This window comes from Myotis myotis, unplaced genomic scaffold (assembly GCF_014108235.1).
Source record: "Myotis myotis isolate mMyoMyo1 unplaced genomic scaffold, mMyoMyo1.p scaffold_m19_p_5, whole genome shotgun sequence".
In the NCBI taxonomy this organism is placed as follows: domain Eukaryota; kingdom Metazoa; phylum Chordata; class Mammalia; order Chiroptera; family Vespertilionidae; genus Myotis; species Myotis myotis.
Genome location: NW_023416357.1, coordinates 99539117 through 99558130, shown reverse-complemented (window position 1 = coordinate 99558130; position 19014 = coordinate 99539117). Strand labels below are relative to the sequence as shown.

The following is a 19014-nucleotide window of genomic DNA, read 5'->3' as shown; positions in this document are numbered from 1 at the left end:
CCAAAATCTGGAAACAGGCCAAGTGCCCATGAGTAGATAAAAAAGTTGTGGTACATTTACACAATGGAATACTTACTATGCGGCTATAAAAAAGAAGGAATTCTTACTTTTTGCAACAACATGGATGGACCTGGAGATTACTATGCTAAGTGAAATAAGCCAGTCGGAGAAAGACAAAGACTATATGATCTCACTAATATGTGGAATCTAATGCACAAAATAAACTGATGAACAAAATAGAACCAGAGGCATGGATACATGGAACAGACTGATAAATGTCAGTGGGGAGGGGAGTGGGGTGACTGGATAAATGAAGGTGAAGGGATTAGCTAAAGAACATATATGCATAGCCCATGGACATGGATAATATTTTGGTGAGGGCTGGGGTGGGGGAGGGGGGCTACAGGGGCTGGGTGGAGGTGGGCAAAGGGGGTGAAATGAGGGACATCTGCAATAGTTCAACAATAAAATATTTAAATTTTAAGAAAAGAAAATGGGAACCTATCACCTTCCTTACCAAATAGTGCCCTGTCCACTAAGTTTTAAGCCAAAGCATAAAAACAAGATCTTTTGTCATTCACAGTGATATGGGTAGCGTAAGTTTTCCCTATGATTCAAAATCATGAGGACTAATTCTTTTCCCATTTCTTGGTGTTTGTTCTAGGATACCCAGCAGACCTGGGGATGAAGCTTCTGGATTTTTAACATGGCAACTAACAGTCCTTCATGGTGCCCTTGAGATAAGATGGAAAATGTAGACTAAGTGGATTAAGAACAATACAGCTGGTTAGCTTTAGTTGGTTTCATACTCAGGTTAAAAAAGTATTTTACTATATGGGCAATACAGGCCTTGGGTGAAAGCATTGGGACTATACTCAACCTGTCCTAGTTTTTAAAAATTAAAAACAACACAATCCTCATCAAATGAATGGGTGACACCCATCTCCCTTTTTATCTATATATTAGAGGCTCGGTGCACGAAATTCATGCACAGGTAGGGTCCCTAGGCCTGGCTGGCAATCAGGGCTGATCGGGGCCTTCTGGCTGCTGGCCGGAGTTTTCCTTCCCTGGCTGCTGGCAGGGGCCTTCCTTCCCCGGCTGCTGGTAGGGGCCTTCCTTCATTCTGCGCCGCCCCCTGGTGGTCAGCGCACATCATAGTGAGCGATTGAACTCTCAGTCTCCAGGTCAAACTCTCAAGGGGACATTTTGTATATTAGCCATACACACACACACACACACACACACACACACACACACTCTAGTAGAAGATATCTATATACATAAAAGCCCAAGCGACCGTTACGACTGGTCAACCAGTTGCTATGACACGCACTGACCACCAGGGGGCAGACGCCCAATGCAGGAGCTGCCCCAGGTGGTCAGTATGCTCCCACAGCCAACCTCCCATGACCAGCCAACCTCCTCGTCCCTCCCCACAGCCGGCAAACCTTCTGCGGTCCCTCCCCCCATCTGGCAGGTTGCATCCGGCAGCCGCCCTGGCCCCGATTAGGACTGGGAGAGATGGCCCCGATAGGCCCTGATCGCTGGCCAGACCTAGGGGCCCCACCCGTGCACAAATTTTATGCACCGGGCCTCTAGTCTATCCTATCTAATAAAAGAGAAACATGGTAATTAGTGTACAACCGCTACCCTTCCCATTGGCTAATCAGGGCGATATGCAAATTAACTGCCAGCCAAGATGGTGGCCGGCAGCCAGGCAGCTGGAAGCGAACATGAGGCTTGCTTGCTTCAGTGACGGAGGACTCCAACGTTCCCCGCCTGCCGCTGCCGGCCTCTGAGCTGCAACTCTAAGCAACTATGTTACAAATATAGAAACTAAACAAAACCCCAGAAACCTGCTTTAGTCGCCGGGCTTCAGCCAGCAGGATCACAACATTGTTTCAAATACAGAAGGTAAAAAAAGGCCAGAAACCTGCTTTCAGCAGCGGAGGCCTAAGAGCTGGAGCCTCAGAGCTAAAGCTGGCCCAGAATAAAAAAAGAAAAAAGAAAAAAAGGAGCGGTTGGGAGCTTCAGTCACCACCAGCCTGAAAACAGCCCTCAGCCCCTCACCCAGACTGGCCAGGCACCCCAGTGGGGACCCCCACCCTGAAGGGTGTGTGACCAGCTGCAAACAGCCATCATCCCATCATCCAGGCTGGCCAGGCACCCCAGTGGGGACCCCCACCGTGAAGGGTGTGTGACCAGCTGAAAACAGCCATCATCCCATCATCCAGGCTGGCCAGGCACCCAAGAAGGACCCCCACCCTGATCTGGGACACTCTTCAGGGCAAACCAGCTGACCGCCACCTGTTCACCAGGCCTCTATCCTATATAGTAAACGGGTAATATGGAAGCTGACCCTAACAGCAGAAGGACTGGGAATGACTGATCACTATGACACACACTGACCACCAAGGGGCAGACGCTCAATGCAGGAGCTGCCCTCTGGTGGTCAGGGCGCTCTCACATGGGAGAAGCTCTGCTCAGCCACAAGCCAGGCTGATGGCTGCCAGTACAGTGGTGGTGGTGGGAGCCTCTCCTGCTTCCTCAACTGCGCTAAGGATGTCCGACTGCAGTTTAGGCCTGCTCCTCGCTGGCACGTGGACATCCCCCGAGGGCTGCCAGAGGGATGTCTGATTACCATCTTAGGCCCAATACCCTGGGGAGCGGGCCTAAGCCAGCAGGTGGTCATCCCCTGAGGAGTCCCAGACTGCGAGAGGGCACAGGCCGGGCTGAGGGACCCCCTGAGTGCACAAATTTTTGTGCACCGGGCCTCTAGTATATATATAAAAGCCTAAGCGACTGGTCGACCAATCGACTGGCTGGTAGCTGTGACACACACTGACCACCAGGGGGCAGATGCTCAATGCAGGAACTGCCCCCTGGTGGTCAGTGCACTCCCACAGTGGGAGCGCTGCTCAGCTGACCGATGGGCACTAGACGCACAGCTGGTGAGGGCCGCCATGGTGGCGCAAGCCTCTCCTGCCTCTGCAGCGGCAATGGCAGGCGCAGCGGGGCCAGGATGAGTGGGAGCTGTGCCACAGCTACTTGCTGCTTCGTGCACTACTACATCCCCTGAGGGTCCTCAATTTTGAGAGGGCGCAGGCCAGGCTGAAGGACCCCACTGGTGCACGAATCCGTGCACCGGACCTCTAGTTAGTATATAATATGCCTCTATCTCCTCCACTCTACAAAGAGAAATCACCCCAAAAAACTGGTAGAATCAGTGATCTCAATACAACAAAAAATTAGGACTGAAGTAAAAGATGCACTGTTTTTAGGCTGCAAAAGAACCTTTTGGAAGACACAGACAGGAAATCCAGACTTGGTTATCTTGCTCAGGAGAATGTTTGTTCTTAGCAAAAAACCCTTTTCATCATCACGACTCTAAAAACACAATTGGCCAGAGTAAGGGCAAAGGCGAGCATGTGTGCAAGCTAAGGTTTGGGGACCATAGTCAAGGCTCTCCAACCTGCCTGAGCAGGACAGAGAGCAGCAGGCAGGTATATGAGAAGGACTGGAAGGTGACTGCAGGGAGAACCACGGAGGGCAGGATATTCTAAATATCTTCATCTCTCATCCCCCACAGTCAAATTCAGGATTTTCATCACAGTTCTACTAAGCTAGGGGATTCACAAATGTGGTCTCCTGACTAGCCGCAGTAGCAATACCTGGGAACTTGTCCAAAATACAAATTTTAAGGGTCCACCCCAGACCCACTCAGAAAACCCAGGGGTCAGTCCAACAATCAGGGCTTTACTAACAGCCTTCCAGGTGATTCTGAAGCATAGGAAAGTCTGAGAAGCATAGAGCTGAGCATTCCCTGCTCACAAACTCACATTTAAGGGCATACATCTAAAGACAACTTCCGTCTTCTGCAAGGCAATTTACTCCTAAACAAATCATCATCAGTAAGGATTACAACTTTCTTCCTTTCTTTACATTCAGTTCTAGCAATGACTGGAGCATAACCTTTAAAGAGTCCCCTTGGGGTCATCCCTCACCCCTCAGCAGAACCAAAGAAATCTTTTCACCAAAGGCCCTACTTTTTGTCTGTGGGTGTGATGCTGCCATTCACGGCCGTACTGTCTGCTGCCTGGATGGAGGTAGACCCCGTCTCCTAGGGAAAGGAAGCACAAAGAATCAGGTCAGGCTGCCCATGGCAATGCCCCAGTGGAAGGTAAAAACGAGGAGGCGTGGAATCTACGTACCTCTTCACATATTTTCAACTTCTTTGTGATGGCCTGGTAACAGACAGCTGGCTAATAAAGAGGGAGGAAAACACCATTTATTAAACTGAACGCTTAACCATTCTTCATTATAATTTACCTAAAAAGTTAGGCCTAATGTGGGATGCTAACATCAAAATCTTATTTGGTGTTCAAGTTTATTGAACATTCCAGATGACACAGAAAGTTAACACAAATTACCTCATTCAATTCTCCACGCAACTTTGCAAGATCCTTTTGTTAACAATGACATTAAGAATTAGAGTAGAGGCGGCCCTAACCAGTTTGGCTCAGTGGCTAGAGCGTCGGCCTGTGGACTGAAAGGTCCCAGGTTCGATTCCAGTCAAGGGCATGTACCTTGGTTGTGGGCACATCCCCAGTAGGAGGTGTGCAGGAGGCTGATCAATGTTTCTCTCTCATCGATGTTTCTAACTCTCTATCCCTCTCCCTTCCTCTCTGTAAAAAATCAATAAAATATTAAAAAAAAAGAAAAGAAAAGAATCAGGGGCGTTTAGTCACGTGCCCAGAATTACAGTGTTGGTCCGTGTAACTGTGTTTGGAACCCAGCTCTGTCCAACTTCAAAGCTACATCCTATCAGCAGATCCTACCAAGGCTTGGCCTAACCCAGTGCGGTTAACAAACTGCGGCTCGTGAGCCACATTCGGCTCTTTGGCCCCTTGAGTGTGGCTCTTCCTAAGCCTTAGGAGTACCCTAATTAAGTTAATAACAATGTACCTACCTATGTAGTTTAAGTTTAAAAAATTTGGCTCTCAAAAGAAATTTCAATCGTTGTACTGTTGATATTTGGCTCTATTGACTAATGAGTTTGCCGACCACTGGCCTAACCCCATACCTTGCAGTCACTTCAGAAAACTTTCCCTCCACACCTGGAGGCTTATGGAGGCTACTACCCAGCAGCACGGGCTACCTTACAAGTGGCTGACAGCTCACGAGTTTTGGTTTCTGCCCTAGACTCTGAAGGCAATCACAAATGTCTCAATCACACAGCTAACAAGTTTTAAAAGCTTTTTGTTTTCCGGGGGGGGGGGGGGGGGGGGAGGGCCTATAAAAATAAAAGCATAATATGCTAATTAGACTGGAGGTCTTTCCGGACAAAGCTGGGGCTGCGAAGGAAGTCTGGGTCCTGGGTCCCTGCAGGCAGCTGGAGGGAAGCCCGGGTCCCGGGTGCCAGAGGGAAGCCAGTGCTGGCAGCGGGTGGAAGGAAGGCCTACTCTTGCATGAATTTCGTGCATTGGGCCTCTAGTTTTTAATATTAACAACATCCAATTCATGAGTGAACCACTATGTGACTTTTACTGCTTTGGGCAGTGGTACAGGCAGAGCCTAACTTTTCAGACTAGTAAGGTGAGGCTCCAATGGAACAACACTCTCCTTTAGGCCAGCTCCTGACCAAGGATCAAGAACTTCAAAGAACAGCCCTGACCCATTTGGCTCAGTGGATAGAGCGTCGGCCTGCGGACTGAAGGGTCCCAGGTTCGATTTCGGTCAAGGGCATGTGCCTTGGTTGCCGGCACATCCCCAGTGGGGGGTGTGCAGGAGGCAGCTGACAGATGTTTCTCTCTCATCGATGTTTCTGACTTTCTATCCCTCTCCCTTCCTCTCTGTAAAAAAATCAATAAAAAATATATATATATATTAAAAAAAAAGAACTTCAAAGAACAACTCACCTTCTCGGTTTGGCTAAGCAGGAAGTGATGGAAATGAGGGTCTGCATCTTTAACAGGCTGAAAACAGAAAATTATTAAATAAAACAAATTATCTTTCAACAAAGACCCCTTCCTTCTGCCTGGTAACTGCTTTCCTCTGGCTAAACACCCCAGGGAGCTGGCCCTAATTTTATAACTGGCTGGAAACACTTTTCCCATTGTTGATCTAAGCCTTTTGTAAACGACGTCTGTTCCTGCTAAAGGAAAACTGGCTTCAGTAGATATTTCTGCCTGGTTGGTATACAAATTATTCCAATAACAGCATGGGAAAATATTTAAAAGGCATACTAATATTTTTAAAGTCCAGCATTCTCTCTAGTCATGTTGGATAACACAGCTGACAAAGGCAAATCAATTTTGAGGGCTCTTTTCCAATTTTAGGGTTTTGGCCTACTTGTGTCTGGTACTAGACCTCTGATTGTTTTCATCTCACTGAGGGCCGATATTAATAGAAATAAAAGGACAACAACTGCAGGCCTTTCATAATTAGGCTCAGTAACAGGGAAAGGGTACTACTATACCAAGGATAGAATAACGTATGGCTACTAACCATCAAAGTTTTATATACAGACAGGTGTTTATAAAATATCAAGTGAAAAAAAAATCTGCAGATGATCCCACTTTTGTGAAAAATAACCCTAGTCCCAACAACACAAACTATATATTGGTATGTAATTAATAAATGATAGCTAATGGGTGTATCAAAGGGGCTGAAATAAGTTGTATCAAACTTAACAGTGAGCACCTGAGAGTGGAAACTTGCATTCTTTACCACATACTCCTCCGTACTGTTTGATAATTAAAAAAAAAAAAAAAAAAAAAAAAAGCAGCTTCACATACACAAAAAGGAGGAAAAGGAAAAAAAGTGTATAGCAGCCAGGCCAGGAAATCAGCTCTGAGGCCAATTTTGAACTGGCTCGCAGGAGAGATCCTTACCTCATTCACAGTTGGCTGCCATTTAAATGCAGCCATGGGTCCGGCCATCATCCCCTTAATGGTACTAGACTCAGGAATGGTGAGGTCCTACAGAGAGAAAGGCAAATTGTCAAGACACTGCGGGACCTTGATAGATGTGTTCTTGCCCCAAACTGGGAAGCAACTTTTCATTGGTCTGCTTCCTTCAGTCACATTCCATCCACACTAAACACCTAGCCCATCCTGGCAGGTGTTGCTCAGGGGTTAGAGCGTCAGCCTGTGCACCCAAGGGTTGTGGGTTCGAATCCTGGTCAGGGGCATGTACCTGGGTTGCAGGTTTGATCCCTGCCTTGGTTGGGGCGTGTGTGGAGAGCAGCCCATCTATGTGTCTCTCTCACATCGATGTTTCTCTCCTCTCTCTCTCCCTACTTCCCCCTCCCTTCCACTTTCTAAAAAATAAAAATCAATGGAAAGAGTATCCTTGGGTAAGGATTAAAAAAACAAAACAAAACAAAAAAACAACCAGCCCAGCCAGCATGGCTCACTGGTTGAGCATCAACCTATGAACCAGGAGGTCATGGTTCGAATCCCAATCAGGACACATTGCATGGGCTGCGGGCTCAATCTCTAGTGTGGGGCATGCAGGAGGCAGCCTCTCAATGATTCTCTCTCATCATTGATGTTTCTATCTCTCCTTCTCCCTTCCTCCCTGAAATAAAAAATACATTTAAAAATAAATAAATAACAAAAAACCCCTAGCCAGCTCCATGGTCTCAGCATCAGTTCAAGCCCATGTCCCCAGCCAGGTTCTGATGACAGTTCATTGGGAGAACCAGGGAAAGTTCTCATCAACACAGAGTGAGCTTTTCTTCTCTGTTCTTGAAATAACAAAACATATTCTGGTGTGTGATGGAGAAAAGCCCAACTATGGTCTGCAGTGTTGTTAGAGAAAATTCCTTACGGCGAATAATAAACATTATTAAGAAAATAGTACAGGCTTCAGAAGGAATCCACTAATCTCAAAAAACAAAAGAAAACAAAACCACCACCTAAAAAAGCCACATGGTGCTCATGAGGAAATCTGCCCAACATTTTTCAGGACTAAATGACAAAGCCAGAACTGGAACTCAGGGTGGTCTGGAGCCAAGATCCCCACTCTCCCCAGAATGATGCAAGGAAACGACCCAGCGGAGTGAGGCTGCCGCTCCTCTTTATTAAGGGCCTGGCCCACACCCATTCTAGGCAAAGAGGCACTGTTTGTTCCAGCTTTACAACTGGTCTGTTCTCTTTCCCTCTACCACTGACTTTACCGCCTCCTCCCTTTCTCCATCTGCTATCTTCCAGCCACAGTGGCCCTCCCGACATTTCTACTTGGATATCAAATGGGAATCTTGACATGCTCAACTGAATTCTTGATTTCCCGGCCCAAACGGCTTCTTCTACAGTTTTCTCAATCTCTGAAACAGCAACTCCATTTACTACCAGGCCAGGGTCCTTGGAGTCCTTCTTGATTCTACCCTCCTCTCTCCTCTAATCCATCAACAATGATTATGGCTTTATAAATGGGAATGTGCAACCCCTTCTTTTGAGTACCCCTACTACTAACATCCAAGGATCAGGCTACCATTGCCTATCACTTGGACTGTAGCAAAAGGAATCTCTCTGCTTCTGCTCTGGACCCGTACAGTCTAGTCCAGCTGTGGGCAAACTATGGCCCGCAGGCCGGATCCGGCCCGTTTGAAATGAATAAAACTAAAAAAAAAAAAGACCGTACCCTTTTATGTAATGATGTTTACTTTGAATTTATATTAGTTCACACAAACACTCCATCCATGCTTTTGTTCCGGCCCTCCGGTCCAGTTTAAGAACCCATTGTGGCCCTCGAGTGAAAAAGTTTGCCCACCCCTGGTCTAGTCTATACACCGCAGCCAGAGTGAAGCATGACACTTCTCTGCCTAAATCTGACATCCTGTCTCACATGGTCAAGCTAGAGGCTTTTATTGTGGCCTATGGTGCCCTAGATGTGCTGCAACCCCACTCCATGCTAATCTCCAACCTAATGTCCTATTACTTTCTCTCCCGCCCACCAGTGCCCCCATGGCCCTCCATCTCCATTCCCCAAAACACCACACATGCAAATACTCTAGTGCAGGGGCCCTCAAACTACGGCCCGCGGGCCACATGCAAATACAAATGTTGTACTTGTTCCCATTTTGTTTTTTTACTTCAAAATAAGATATGTGCAGTGTGCATAGGAATTTGTTCATAGTTTTTTTTTAAAACTATAGTCCGGCCCTCCAACGGTCTGAGGGACAGTGAACTGGCCCCGTTTAAAAAGTTTGAGGACCCCTGCTCTAGTGCCTTTGCACTGCTGGGTATGCTCTTCCAACTTGGTTCATATGCTCACTTTAGGTCTCCATTGAAATGTCACCTTATCAGAATGCTTTCCCTCATCTCTCTGTATTTCCCTCCATTGGAACGTGATGCTGATTACTATAATGACAACAAATGCTTTTACAGGGCTTACCATATGCCAGACGTTAGAGTGCTATTTATATGTATATTCTCACATACTTGTCACAACCTCATGAAATAGAACTATTATCATCTCCATTTTACAGAAGAGAAAACTGAGACAGAGAGCTGAAGTATGCTTGCCTAAGGTCACAGAGCTAATAATGAGTATGGTAGATGAAATTTAAACTCAGGGAATTTGGCTTCAGGACCTATGTTATTATAAGTAAGTTCTATGAAAGTAAGAATGTCACCAATTTTGTTTACTTTATATATCCCATGCTGGGAACCATTCCTGGCGCATAGTTGGTGTTCAATATTTACTAGTATTGAAGAAATGAACACGATAGGGGCCTTGTCTTTCATGCTGCTTTATCTCTAGACACTTGTTGAATATAGAGGTTTGAGTAAACGAGGCCTAGTGCAGTACTGCCAAAAATAATTTTCTGCCATGATGAACATGCCCTATACCTGTACTAATACTATAGCCAATAGTCACAAGTCCACCATGGAGTACCTGATACATGGCTAGTGTGACTGAGAAACTGAATTTTAAATTGTATTTAATTTAAATGTAAACGGTCACCTGTGACTAGGGGCAGTACAGCTTTAATGACTTGCCTAAGACCAGTGGTTCTCAACCTTCTGGCCCTTTAACCCTTTGTGGTCCAATGTTATTTGTGGAATTCAAACAGTCTGGTCCAAATTAACTGACGGGATTGAATGTTGAACTTTTTAATGTTCTTATTGCTCGATGTTGGACCTGCTCCTAGCGCCTGGTCTGTCGAGTCAGCCTCGAGGTTGGACTGAAAAGGGTTAAATACAGTTCCTCATGTTGTGACCCAACCATAAAATTATTTTCGTTGCTACTTCATAACTGTAATGTTGCCACTGTTATGAATCGTAATGTAAATATGATATGCAGGATTGTCTTAGGCGACCCCTGTGAAAGGGTCGTTCGACCGCCAAAGGGGTCACGACCCACAGGTTGAGAACCGCTGCCTAAGACCAAAACGACAGATGAGAGTAAGGCAGAGAACACAGCTCTCCACCTAGCACTAACCAAAGGCCTTGACTCCTAAATCAGTGCTCTCTGCACTAGTCTGGGATTTTATTTTATTTTTAAATATATTTTATTGATTTTTCACAGAGTGGAAGGGAGAGGGATAGTTAGAAACATTAATGAGAGAGGAACATCGATCAGCTGCCTCCTGCACACCCCCTACTGGGGATGTGCCTGCAACCAAGGTACATGCCCTTGGCCGGAATCAAACCTGGGACCTTTCAGTCCGCAGGCTGATGCTCTACCCACTGAGCCAAACCGGTTAGGGCTAGTCTGGGATTTTAGGAGAGCCACAGGACTGACAGTTTTATTCTGTCAGGGTTCTTTGTGCCCAGAGTTGTAGTTCTCAGCTAAAGACTTGGACGGATTTCTAGACACAAACCCAGCCACTGCTTGCCTGCATGTAATTGACACCTCCACTATCAAGATCAGCCTTTTCTGTTAATCGTTACAGGATAGGAGATTATAGCCCAGAATGGCAATCATCTGGGGCTTTGCCAAGTTATCTGCCTACACTACTGCTCTCTGCTTCACAGAGGAGCTAGCCATCCAAATGACAATTACTATAGCAACACAATACTCTTTTTAGACCACAAGGTATCTATACTAATATAAGGGTAATATGTTAATTAGACCGGGAGACCTTCCAGACGTTTTGGACAAAGCCATGGTGGCGGGGCAGAGGCAGAGGTGGTTAGGGGCAATCAGGCAGGCAGGGGAGGGCAGTTGGAGGTGATCAGGCTGGCAGGGAAGGGCAGTTGGGGGCGAGCAGGCTGGTGGGGGGAAGGGGCAGTTGGGAATGATCAGGCTGGCAGGGGGAGGCAGTTGGGGGCGATCAGGCTGGCGCGGGGGGGGGGCAGTTGGGGGGATCAGGCTGGTGGGGGGGGGGGGGCGAGAAGGCCAGTGGGGGGAAAGTTGTGGGCAAGCAGGCCGGCAGGCAGAGTAGTTAGGGGCGATCCAGTAGGCAGGCAGGTGAGCGGTTAGGAGCCAGCGGTCCCGAATTGTGAGAGGGAGGTCCCAGATTGGAGAGGGGGCAGGACAGGCTGAGGGACACCCCCCCCCCCGCCCCATGCACATATTTCGTGTACCGGGCCACTAGTATCAGATCATAAGATACACTGAAATTCCAAACCCAAGCAGATTTCCTATATCTCTGAAGACACTTAAAATCAATGGTGAGAACTGAAATCGCCATGTGTTCCCAGCACCACTACCCATACTCTTTCCTTTCCTGACAAATCTTTCATTAGAGTCCAGGCCTAGCATGGAGATCTTATAGAAAAAAAACAAAACTAAAGATCAATAGCAGGTAGAACTCCTGGATGGAGACCTGGCTCTGAGAACAGTGGTAGAAATGTTACTCCTCCTTCCCCCTCAATTAATAATTCAGACTAAAGGGTAAACTGCTTTTTACTGGGAGCTTGTGAGAAATTCCTCCCAGCAAGTCTGGCAGCGGTCTTGGGGTTGCAATAAACCAGTGCCCTCACTGCACAACAGGCTACTGCTGAAAAATATCAAAGGTATGACATTTATGCCCAGCCGACATGGCTAAGTGGTTGAGCGTTGACCTATGAACCATGAGGTCATGGTTCAATTCCTGATGAGGGCACATGCTCCGGTTGTGGGCTTGATCCCCAGTGTGGGGTGTGCAGGAGGCAGCCAATCAATGATTCACTCTCATCATTGATGTTTCTATCTCTCTCTCCCTCTTCCTTCGTCTCTGAAATCAATAGAAAAAAAAATCCTATATAATAAAAGTATAATATGCAAATTGACCAAATGGAGGAACGACTGGTCACTATGACATGCACTGACCATCAGGGGACAGACGATCAACGAGGAGCTTCCCCCTGGTGGTCAGTGCACTCCCACAGGGGGAACAATGCTCAGCCAGAAGCCCTGCTCACAGCTGGCGAGTGCAGCAGTGGTGGCGGGAGCCTCTCCTGCCTCCGCTGCAGGCGGGTGGTAAGGAGCGAGGGGTCCCGGACTGAGAGAGGGCACAGGCCAGGCTGAGGGATCTCCTCCCCCCCCAGTGCATGAATCTCGTGCACCGGGCCTCTAGTATATATATAAAAGTGAATTTATCACATGCATAATGTGTTGCAGGCACTGTCTTGGGTGCTTTGCTTGTGTTATTCATTTAATTCTCACAACAAATGTAAGGGGCAGGTATCTTTAATATTCCCAATGATCACACGAGGAAACCAAGGCAAAGGGTGCTGGTCAAGGTCACATAGGTATAGCAAGTCATGGAGTCATGATTCAAACTCAAGGCCCTCCTCCTAACTTCTTCTTTATACTTTCCTTTTATCCAAAAAGAAGTAATTTCTTTCCAGAGCCAGCAGAGGAGTTGGCGAGATCCACAGCTTAAAGACACCAGATAGTGTGAACGTGGAGAATAGTATAAAACCTGATGGCCCAGATTCCTCTGGGTCCCTGGAAATAAACTCAACTAGATCAAATTAGATCAAACCCCCTAAGAAGTTTTTCACATACTGCAAAAAAGCCAGCATTTTTGAAACCTTCTCTGACTTTGGCTGGCATTTCCCTATGCTCATGGTTACCTGGGACTGTCCCCACCACTACAGTCACTCTCATCTACTCTCAGTCTTAGGTCATTTGACAGCATGAAGGACCTTCTCTAACACAGAGTTCACAATGGCAGCCCACTGGCTGAATCTGGCCCAGAGATGTTCCTTTGGAATAAGTATTTTAAAATTGTGAGTTAGCTACTAACATTTAAAATTGGAACATTTTACATAAAAACTTGTATTTCCAGCTTCCTTTGAGAAAAACCAGACAATCTGGCAAAAGTTGGCTGGAACTCAATGGGCAGAGCATAACCTCCCCAGACCACCAGCCACTGCCACCCCTAATGCTCCATGCAGGGCAGGGCCGTGGAACCTCCTGCTTGAGCCATTTCTTCTTGCATCATTGGGCTCCACTCACTTCAATTACCTGTCTGGTCTTGCTGATGTCTGAATTTGCAAGTCTTGATCTGATGGCTAGCATTTCATCACAGCCTCATCACCCAACTGTTTCCGCCAGCCATCTGGCTTCTACCCCTTTGATCCTGCTCTCACAATTACCTGTGTTAGACTACCTATTTTATCTTAACACACTGCAGACCAGTTTTATTGCTAGCTTTACCCAGTGGCCAGGTAAGTTTCTATTGAACAAGTACAAAAAACGTTTTACACGAATGTTAAAAGGCACGCTTTAAAATTAAATACCCATTGCATTTTGAAGTTATTTATTACATGTTTTTACAAGCTAATATCTTTTTTAAAGTATGATACTTTGTAAAACACTGTGTAATATGAAGTGTAGATGCTTCATCTTTCAAACATTTGGCAAGCCTCTATTTGTTCGAATTGTTCCACAAACTCTTGTTTTATGTAGTAATAAAGTTTCTCCAATTGAAATGCTGTTGTAATAGTTATCTTGGTATATGTGATGCCCCAATTCCAGATACGGCCGAACTAGTGACAGAATAGAGTCATTTAATTTTTTTCCTTCACTTGTGTAAATTTCCATTGCAAATATACTCAGTCTTGCTTTCATATACCATTCTTACAAGTAAACCATATTTAATAATTTTAGCTGGGTTTTAATTCGAAATAGAAGACGTCCCCTCTGGGGAATCATGCCTTCATCTAATGATAATTCTTGCATAGGTTTATATATTGTTTGAAATTTACTAATAAAGTGGTTGAGTACAGATTGAATTTTAAATAGCCTGGATGAAGATTTAGTCATGTTTGCATTGTCACTGAAATGCCAATAAGTCCATATGTGTTCAAAACGATTTCAACTCATTGTCTGAGGAAATATTGGAACAGCTAGAACTGGATCTGTAGACCAATATTCTTTCCAGGTATCCTTTTGAGTACACCCCATTAACATGATAAGTCCTAAAAAAGGTTTTATATCTTTTGGAGTAACAGGAGACCACTTTATTGCTTTTGAAATTTTGTGCTTTCCCAAATTTTGGTTATAATATACTAGAGGCCCATTGCACGAAGATTCGTGAAATAGGCCTTCTTTCCCCTGGCTGCCAGCACCAGTTTTCCTCTGGCACCTGGGACCCAGACCTTCACTCTGGCCACCGCCTTCCATCTTCGCTCTGGACACAGTCTTTGCTGTGGCTGGAGCCTTCAGTCTTTGCTCCTTGCTCCGGCCGGAGTCTTCAGTCTCCGGCCAGAGCTGCTCCTATAGCTCCTTCCGCCCCCCACCCTCCCCCTCATAGCTTGATCGCTGCTTTGCCTGTGTACCTCGCTGATGGGCTCCTGGGTCCCAGGGGGCCGCCTTTCCGATCACGATCACAGGCGGCAGGCAAGGCGGCTCCTGGGTCCCGGGGGGCCACCTTGCCTGCGGCTTGGCTTTCTGGCAGCTTCTGGGGTCGCACACAGGGGCCTGGATGGCAGCTCCCGGTGTCCTGCCCTGCCTGCAGTATGCAAATTAGCCGCCATCTTTGTTGGCAGTTAATTTGCATATGGTGATGGTAGTGAAGGTACGGTTAATTACCATGTTTGTCTATTATTAGATAGGCTGTTCGATTGATGACAAAATAGTTCAAACAGATCGTCGTCAAAAATCAAGTTGGTGACTTCAACGATGTTCTTAGAATCAGATGGTATAACTGTAACCTCAGATTACCTTCAAATTTTTCCAAATTAGGTTGAAAGTTCTCTTTTGACCAATCGTTATCTCAGCAACCAAGACGCAAATTTCACTCAAAATCCTGTGTGGAATTGTTCCAATTTTCAGGTTCGGAATCACTTGAAATTACTATTTTTCGCCTTTTTGAAAGAATAACTATATCACTGCCACTGTGAAAGCTTTTATCACTTTCACTTGGAATATCTGATAAATTGTCAGCAAATATATCCAGAATTTTATCATGTTCTTCGTCACTATCCATTGTTACTGAGCACTTTAAAAATATCAAATTGATATAAAAAGTTATTTTTATTACTAACGACAAGAGACTAATCACTTTCAATTCCTTTTGTAATTTTTATCTTCAGCAAATGTGTCTCTCTAAATGACAACAATGGCCCTAGCCAGTTTGGCTCAGTGGATAGAGCGTTGGTCTGCTAACTGAAAGATCCCAGGTTTGATTTGGGTCAAGGGTACATGCCCAGGGTTGAGGGCTTGATCCCCAGTGGGGGACTTGCAGGAGGCAACTGATCAATGATTCTCTCTCATCATGGATGTTTCTACCTCTCTCCCTCTTCCTTAAAAATATGTATAAAAAAATAAATGACAACAATGAAAAGCTGAGAATTCTCGTGATTGGTCACAAGCCTTAGAACAGAGAACACGAGGATTCTCACGGTTCGTCTGCAATGTGTTAAATTCTCCTCCCTTGGCATCTAAGACTCGACAAAAATCATTACAAGAAGGAGAGAGATATGTTATTTCTCCATTATTTCATTTTGCTAACTTCTTCCCACCCTGAACTACAGGCACTCTTACTACAAAGCTAACTCCTGCCCTTGACTCTTCTCCCTCCTTTACTTTCCCAAACATAAGCCCCATCTCGTCTCACGGATCCAACATTCTTTCTACACATTTGCTTCCCACGTCTACATTTCTGTCCTGCGACTCCAAGCTGTCCTGGTGGTCTAGGCATCAGCTAGCTCCTCTCAACCCCTCTGCTCTTAAGAAAGGCCTCACCATTTCCCCAGGCACAAACTTGAAATCATCTCTCTTTCCCTTTTCTCATTCATCCCCTTTATAACCAGTTGCCAATCTTATAAACTCTTTCTCTGAAGTGCCTCACATAGTTACTTTCAATGTCTGCTATCACGCCCTTGGAATAGCTCCTTATGTGAACACACACCTGGATTAGCCTTCTAATTGACTTTGAGCCTTTCTTCTCTGCCCTCCATGATTACTAATGCAGAGCTTGGAGCACACTGCCACCTCAATACCCAGCTCAAACAACTTTATGGCCCTCTACTGACTTCATGACAATACACCACCACTCAAGTAAACCATAATGCTCTCCACAATCCAGTGACAACCTACTTTTATCTCTCTGCTCTCCTTCCTGTTCTCTCCCTGTACTGAGAATAACCACACTGACATTAAGCCCCACGTGAACTATGCCCTCCACCTCTGGAATACCTTTTCTTCTTTCTTGCTACGCCCTTTCCAGTGCCAGCCCTTGCACACTGCTCAGGTGGACCATTCTTCTGACTTGAGCATTTAGTTGAATGCATGGTTCTTTGCTGCCTTGTGTTCCTATTTCACACCTGTGCATCCAGGCGGCATATCTCCCCTGATCTGCAGGATTCTTTAGGACAACTCTTAGTACAGGACTCTACGTTAACTCAATGAACTGAACCATATTGTAAAGCTCAACTCTGCCGCATACAAAAGAAAGTTACTAATCCCAGAAGCTGCAGAGATAAAACAAACCTTCTCATCCTTTGGGGGCCGACCCCGTTTCCGGGGACTCTGCTCTTGGGCTCTTTTCAGAGGGGACTTGGAGCCTCTCTCTGAAGAGCCTGATGACACCCTCTTCTTTCCTTCTCCCATGTTCTTCTTCACCTTCCCTTCAGACAGGCTAAGCTTGCGCTTCTCATCACCTGAGTTTGGCCTACTTCTTTCCTCACTGGAATTACGCCGATTCTTGTCATCAGCAGAATTGTGGGATGATGTCTGAAAGTTTAATAATAATAATGATAACCACCACAATAGCCGCTGCCATCACCACCACCATTTACACGAGCCATGCCCTATGATGAGCACTTTACATGCATTATCTGCACAACAACCCTATGAAACAGGTCTGCTGTCATCCCCACTTACACTTGAGCAGTTTAAAAAAAAAAAAAAAATCAAGTCACTTGCCCACAGTCCCAAAGCTAAGAAGTAGAATTTACACCCAGGCAGTGGATATATCCCAGAGGCAGTGCTCCTAATCGCTGAGCTATAAAAGGAGAAAAGACCTCTGCTGCACTCAGATACTTCTCCTGAGTCCAAGTGACTTTCCTAAGAGCAACAATCTATTCCAGAAAGGTCAGCTGCATGCATGGAGCTTCAAGCTGATTACCAAAATGCTGATACCTCAGAATTGAAGTAGCTCTTTTTCTACTGGCATTTCATAAGAATAGAGTTTCGATTTAGGGTGCCATTTAATCCGTTAGTTAGTATGCAAAAATAACCGGTCAGGCATTAGCATAAATTAAGAATCATGAAGTCTCTCACCTGGTCTTTCCCTTTGGCTCTCCTGAGGAACTCTTCCACAGCATCCACAGCTTGCTGGAATCGTTTTCCCTTGTTAATCTTTATCATTTCCTCCTTATGCGCATGGTATGGCTTTAGCTGTTCCACTTTGATCCAGGCACTAGCAGAAAATACACAGAGAAAGGGTATGATCCACACAGCCTATGCCAGAAAGTATCAAAGACCTCACCCCAGCAGAATGCAATGATCCATTTGCTTTCATTGGGCTTTGAACAGGCCTGCCATTTTTTCAAAACATATTATTGACCATTTCAAGCTCTTGAGCCTTAAAGTATGTTTTCTTGGAACAAGCCAAGCAGAACAAGAAAAATCAGAATATCCTCCAAATGAAATCACTGTGTGATATGTTATTTCCGCCCCTATTCACCTTCCTTCTACACTGAACCACACACACCATGCATGCCACTTGCTCTCAGGACAGAGGAAACCTGGAGCTGCTCTCCCATTTTTACCACACAGTATAGATGGCCACATATGGATCCCAGGAAATCAGGGCACCTAGAAGCATCACCACTGGCAACAACCTAAACCAGATTGATGACCTGTCAATCAACTCAGAATCAGGGATATGAGGGCTTAGGAAATGCAACATCTAAAATCATCTGCTCTTACAGATATTTGTAGCTGTGGAGCCCATATGTGTTCATAAATGACTGTATCCATGGCTACTATACCACACAAAACATGCGACACATGGCTTGGAATGAGGGCAGCAGCACAAAGGGAGGCCTTCAAAAACAAGATTCTATTTGCGATTAAAGGTAGAAAAACATACTCTTCTAATATTTAATTTTTAATTACTACCATCCGTGCATAACATATGAAAGTAGAAAAAGCCCTCAATTGTCAATTCTGGAATATCTGACCAACCACACTTACCATCTGAACAATTCAGCCTCAGCTGACTTTCTGTGGTTTCCCTAAATGATATTCAGTTTCACAGTATAAAGGAGAGAATTTTATAGGTTTGGCAAGGTAATAGTTAATTTATATGTTGTACCTTGTAACACTCAAAGGTTTCATAGTATCCCCTTCAGAAAAAGTGGATCTGGGTAAGGACTTAGAAACTGGGCTACCACACTAACTTAGGTTCCTTCCCTTGGAGAAAGCTATAGAATTCTCATTAATAACTAGAGGCCCGACGCACGAAATCATGCAAGGGGCTCAGCCCTCGCAGCCCCTCGCAGCCCCTCGCAGCCTCGGATGGCCCTCTCAGCCCTGGCTTTGTCCGGAAGGCTGTCCAAATGGTTGCCCGAATGGTCCTTCTGCTATTTGGTCTAATTAGCATATTAGCTTTTTATTATA

At 45.6% G+C, this 19014-nt stretch overlaps 1 protein-coding gene across 8 annotated transcripts in view; it reads right to left on the bottom strand.

The window, feature by feature from the left end:
• GLYR1 (glyoxylate reductase 1 homolog) overlaps positions 1-19014 on the bottom strand; it is a 50922-nt gene that overhangs the window by 21293 nt on the left and 10615 nt on the right. For 6 of the 8 annotated variants that reach the window (XM_036309397.1, XM_036309399.1, XM_036309396.1 and 3 more), the window contains exons 4-9: positions 17671-17809; positions 16879-17121; positions 6894-6980; positions 5919-5975; positions 4212-4262; positions 4047-4120 (exon numbers count right to left, since the gene is read on the bottom strand). In XM_036309397.1, the coding sequence (XP_036165290.1) occupies positions 4047-4120; positions 4212-4262; positions 5919-5975; positions 6894-6980; positions 16879-17121; positions 17671-17809 (651 nt within the window). The remainder of the gene's footprint in view (positions 1-4046; positions 4121-4211; positions 4263-5918; positions 5976-6893; positions 6981-16878; positions 17122-17670; positions 17810-19014) is intronic. The other 2 variants (XM_036309402.1, XM_036309403.1) reach the window with 1 other exon arrangement.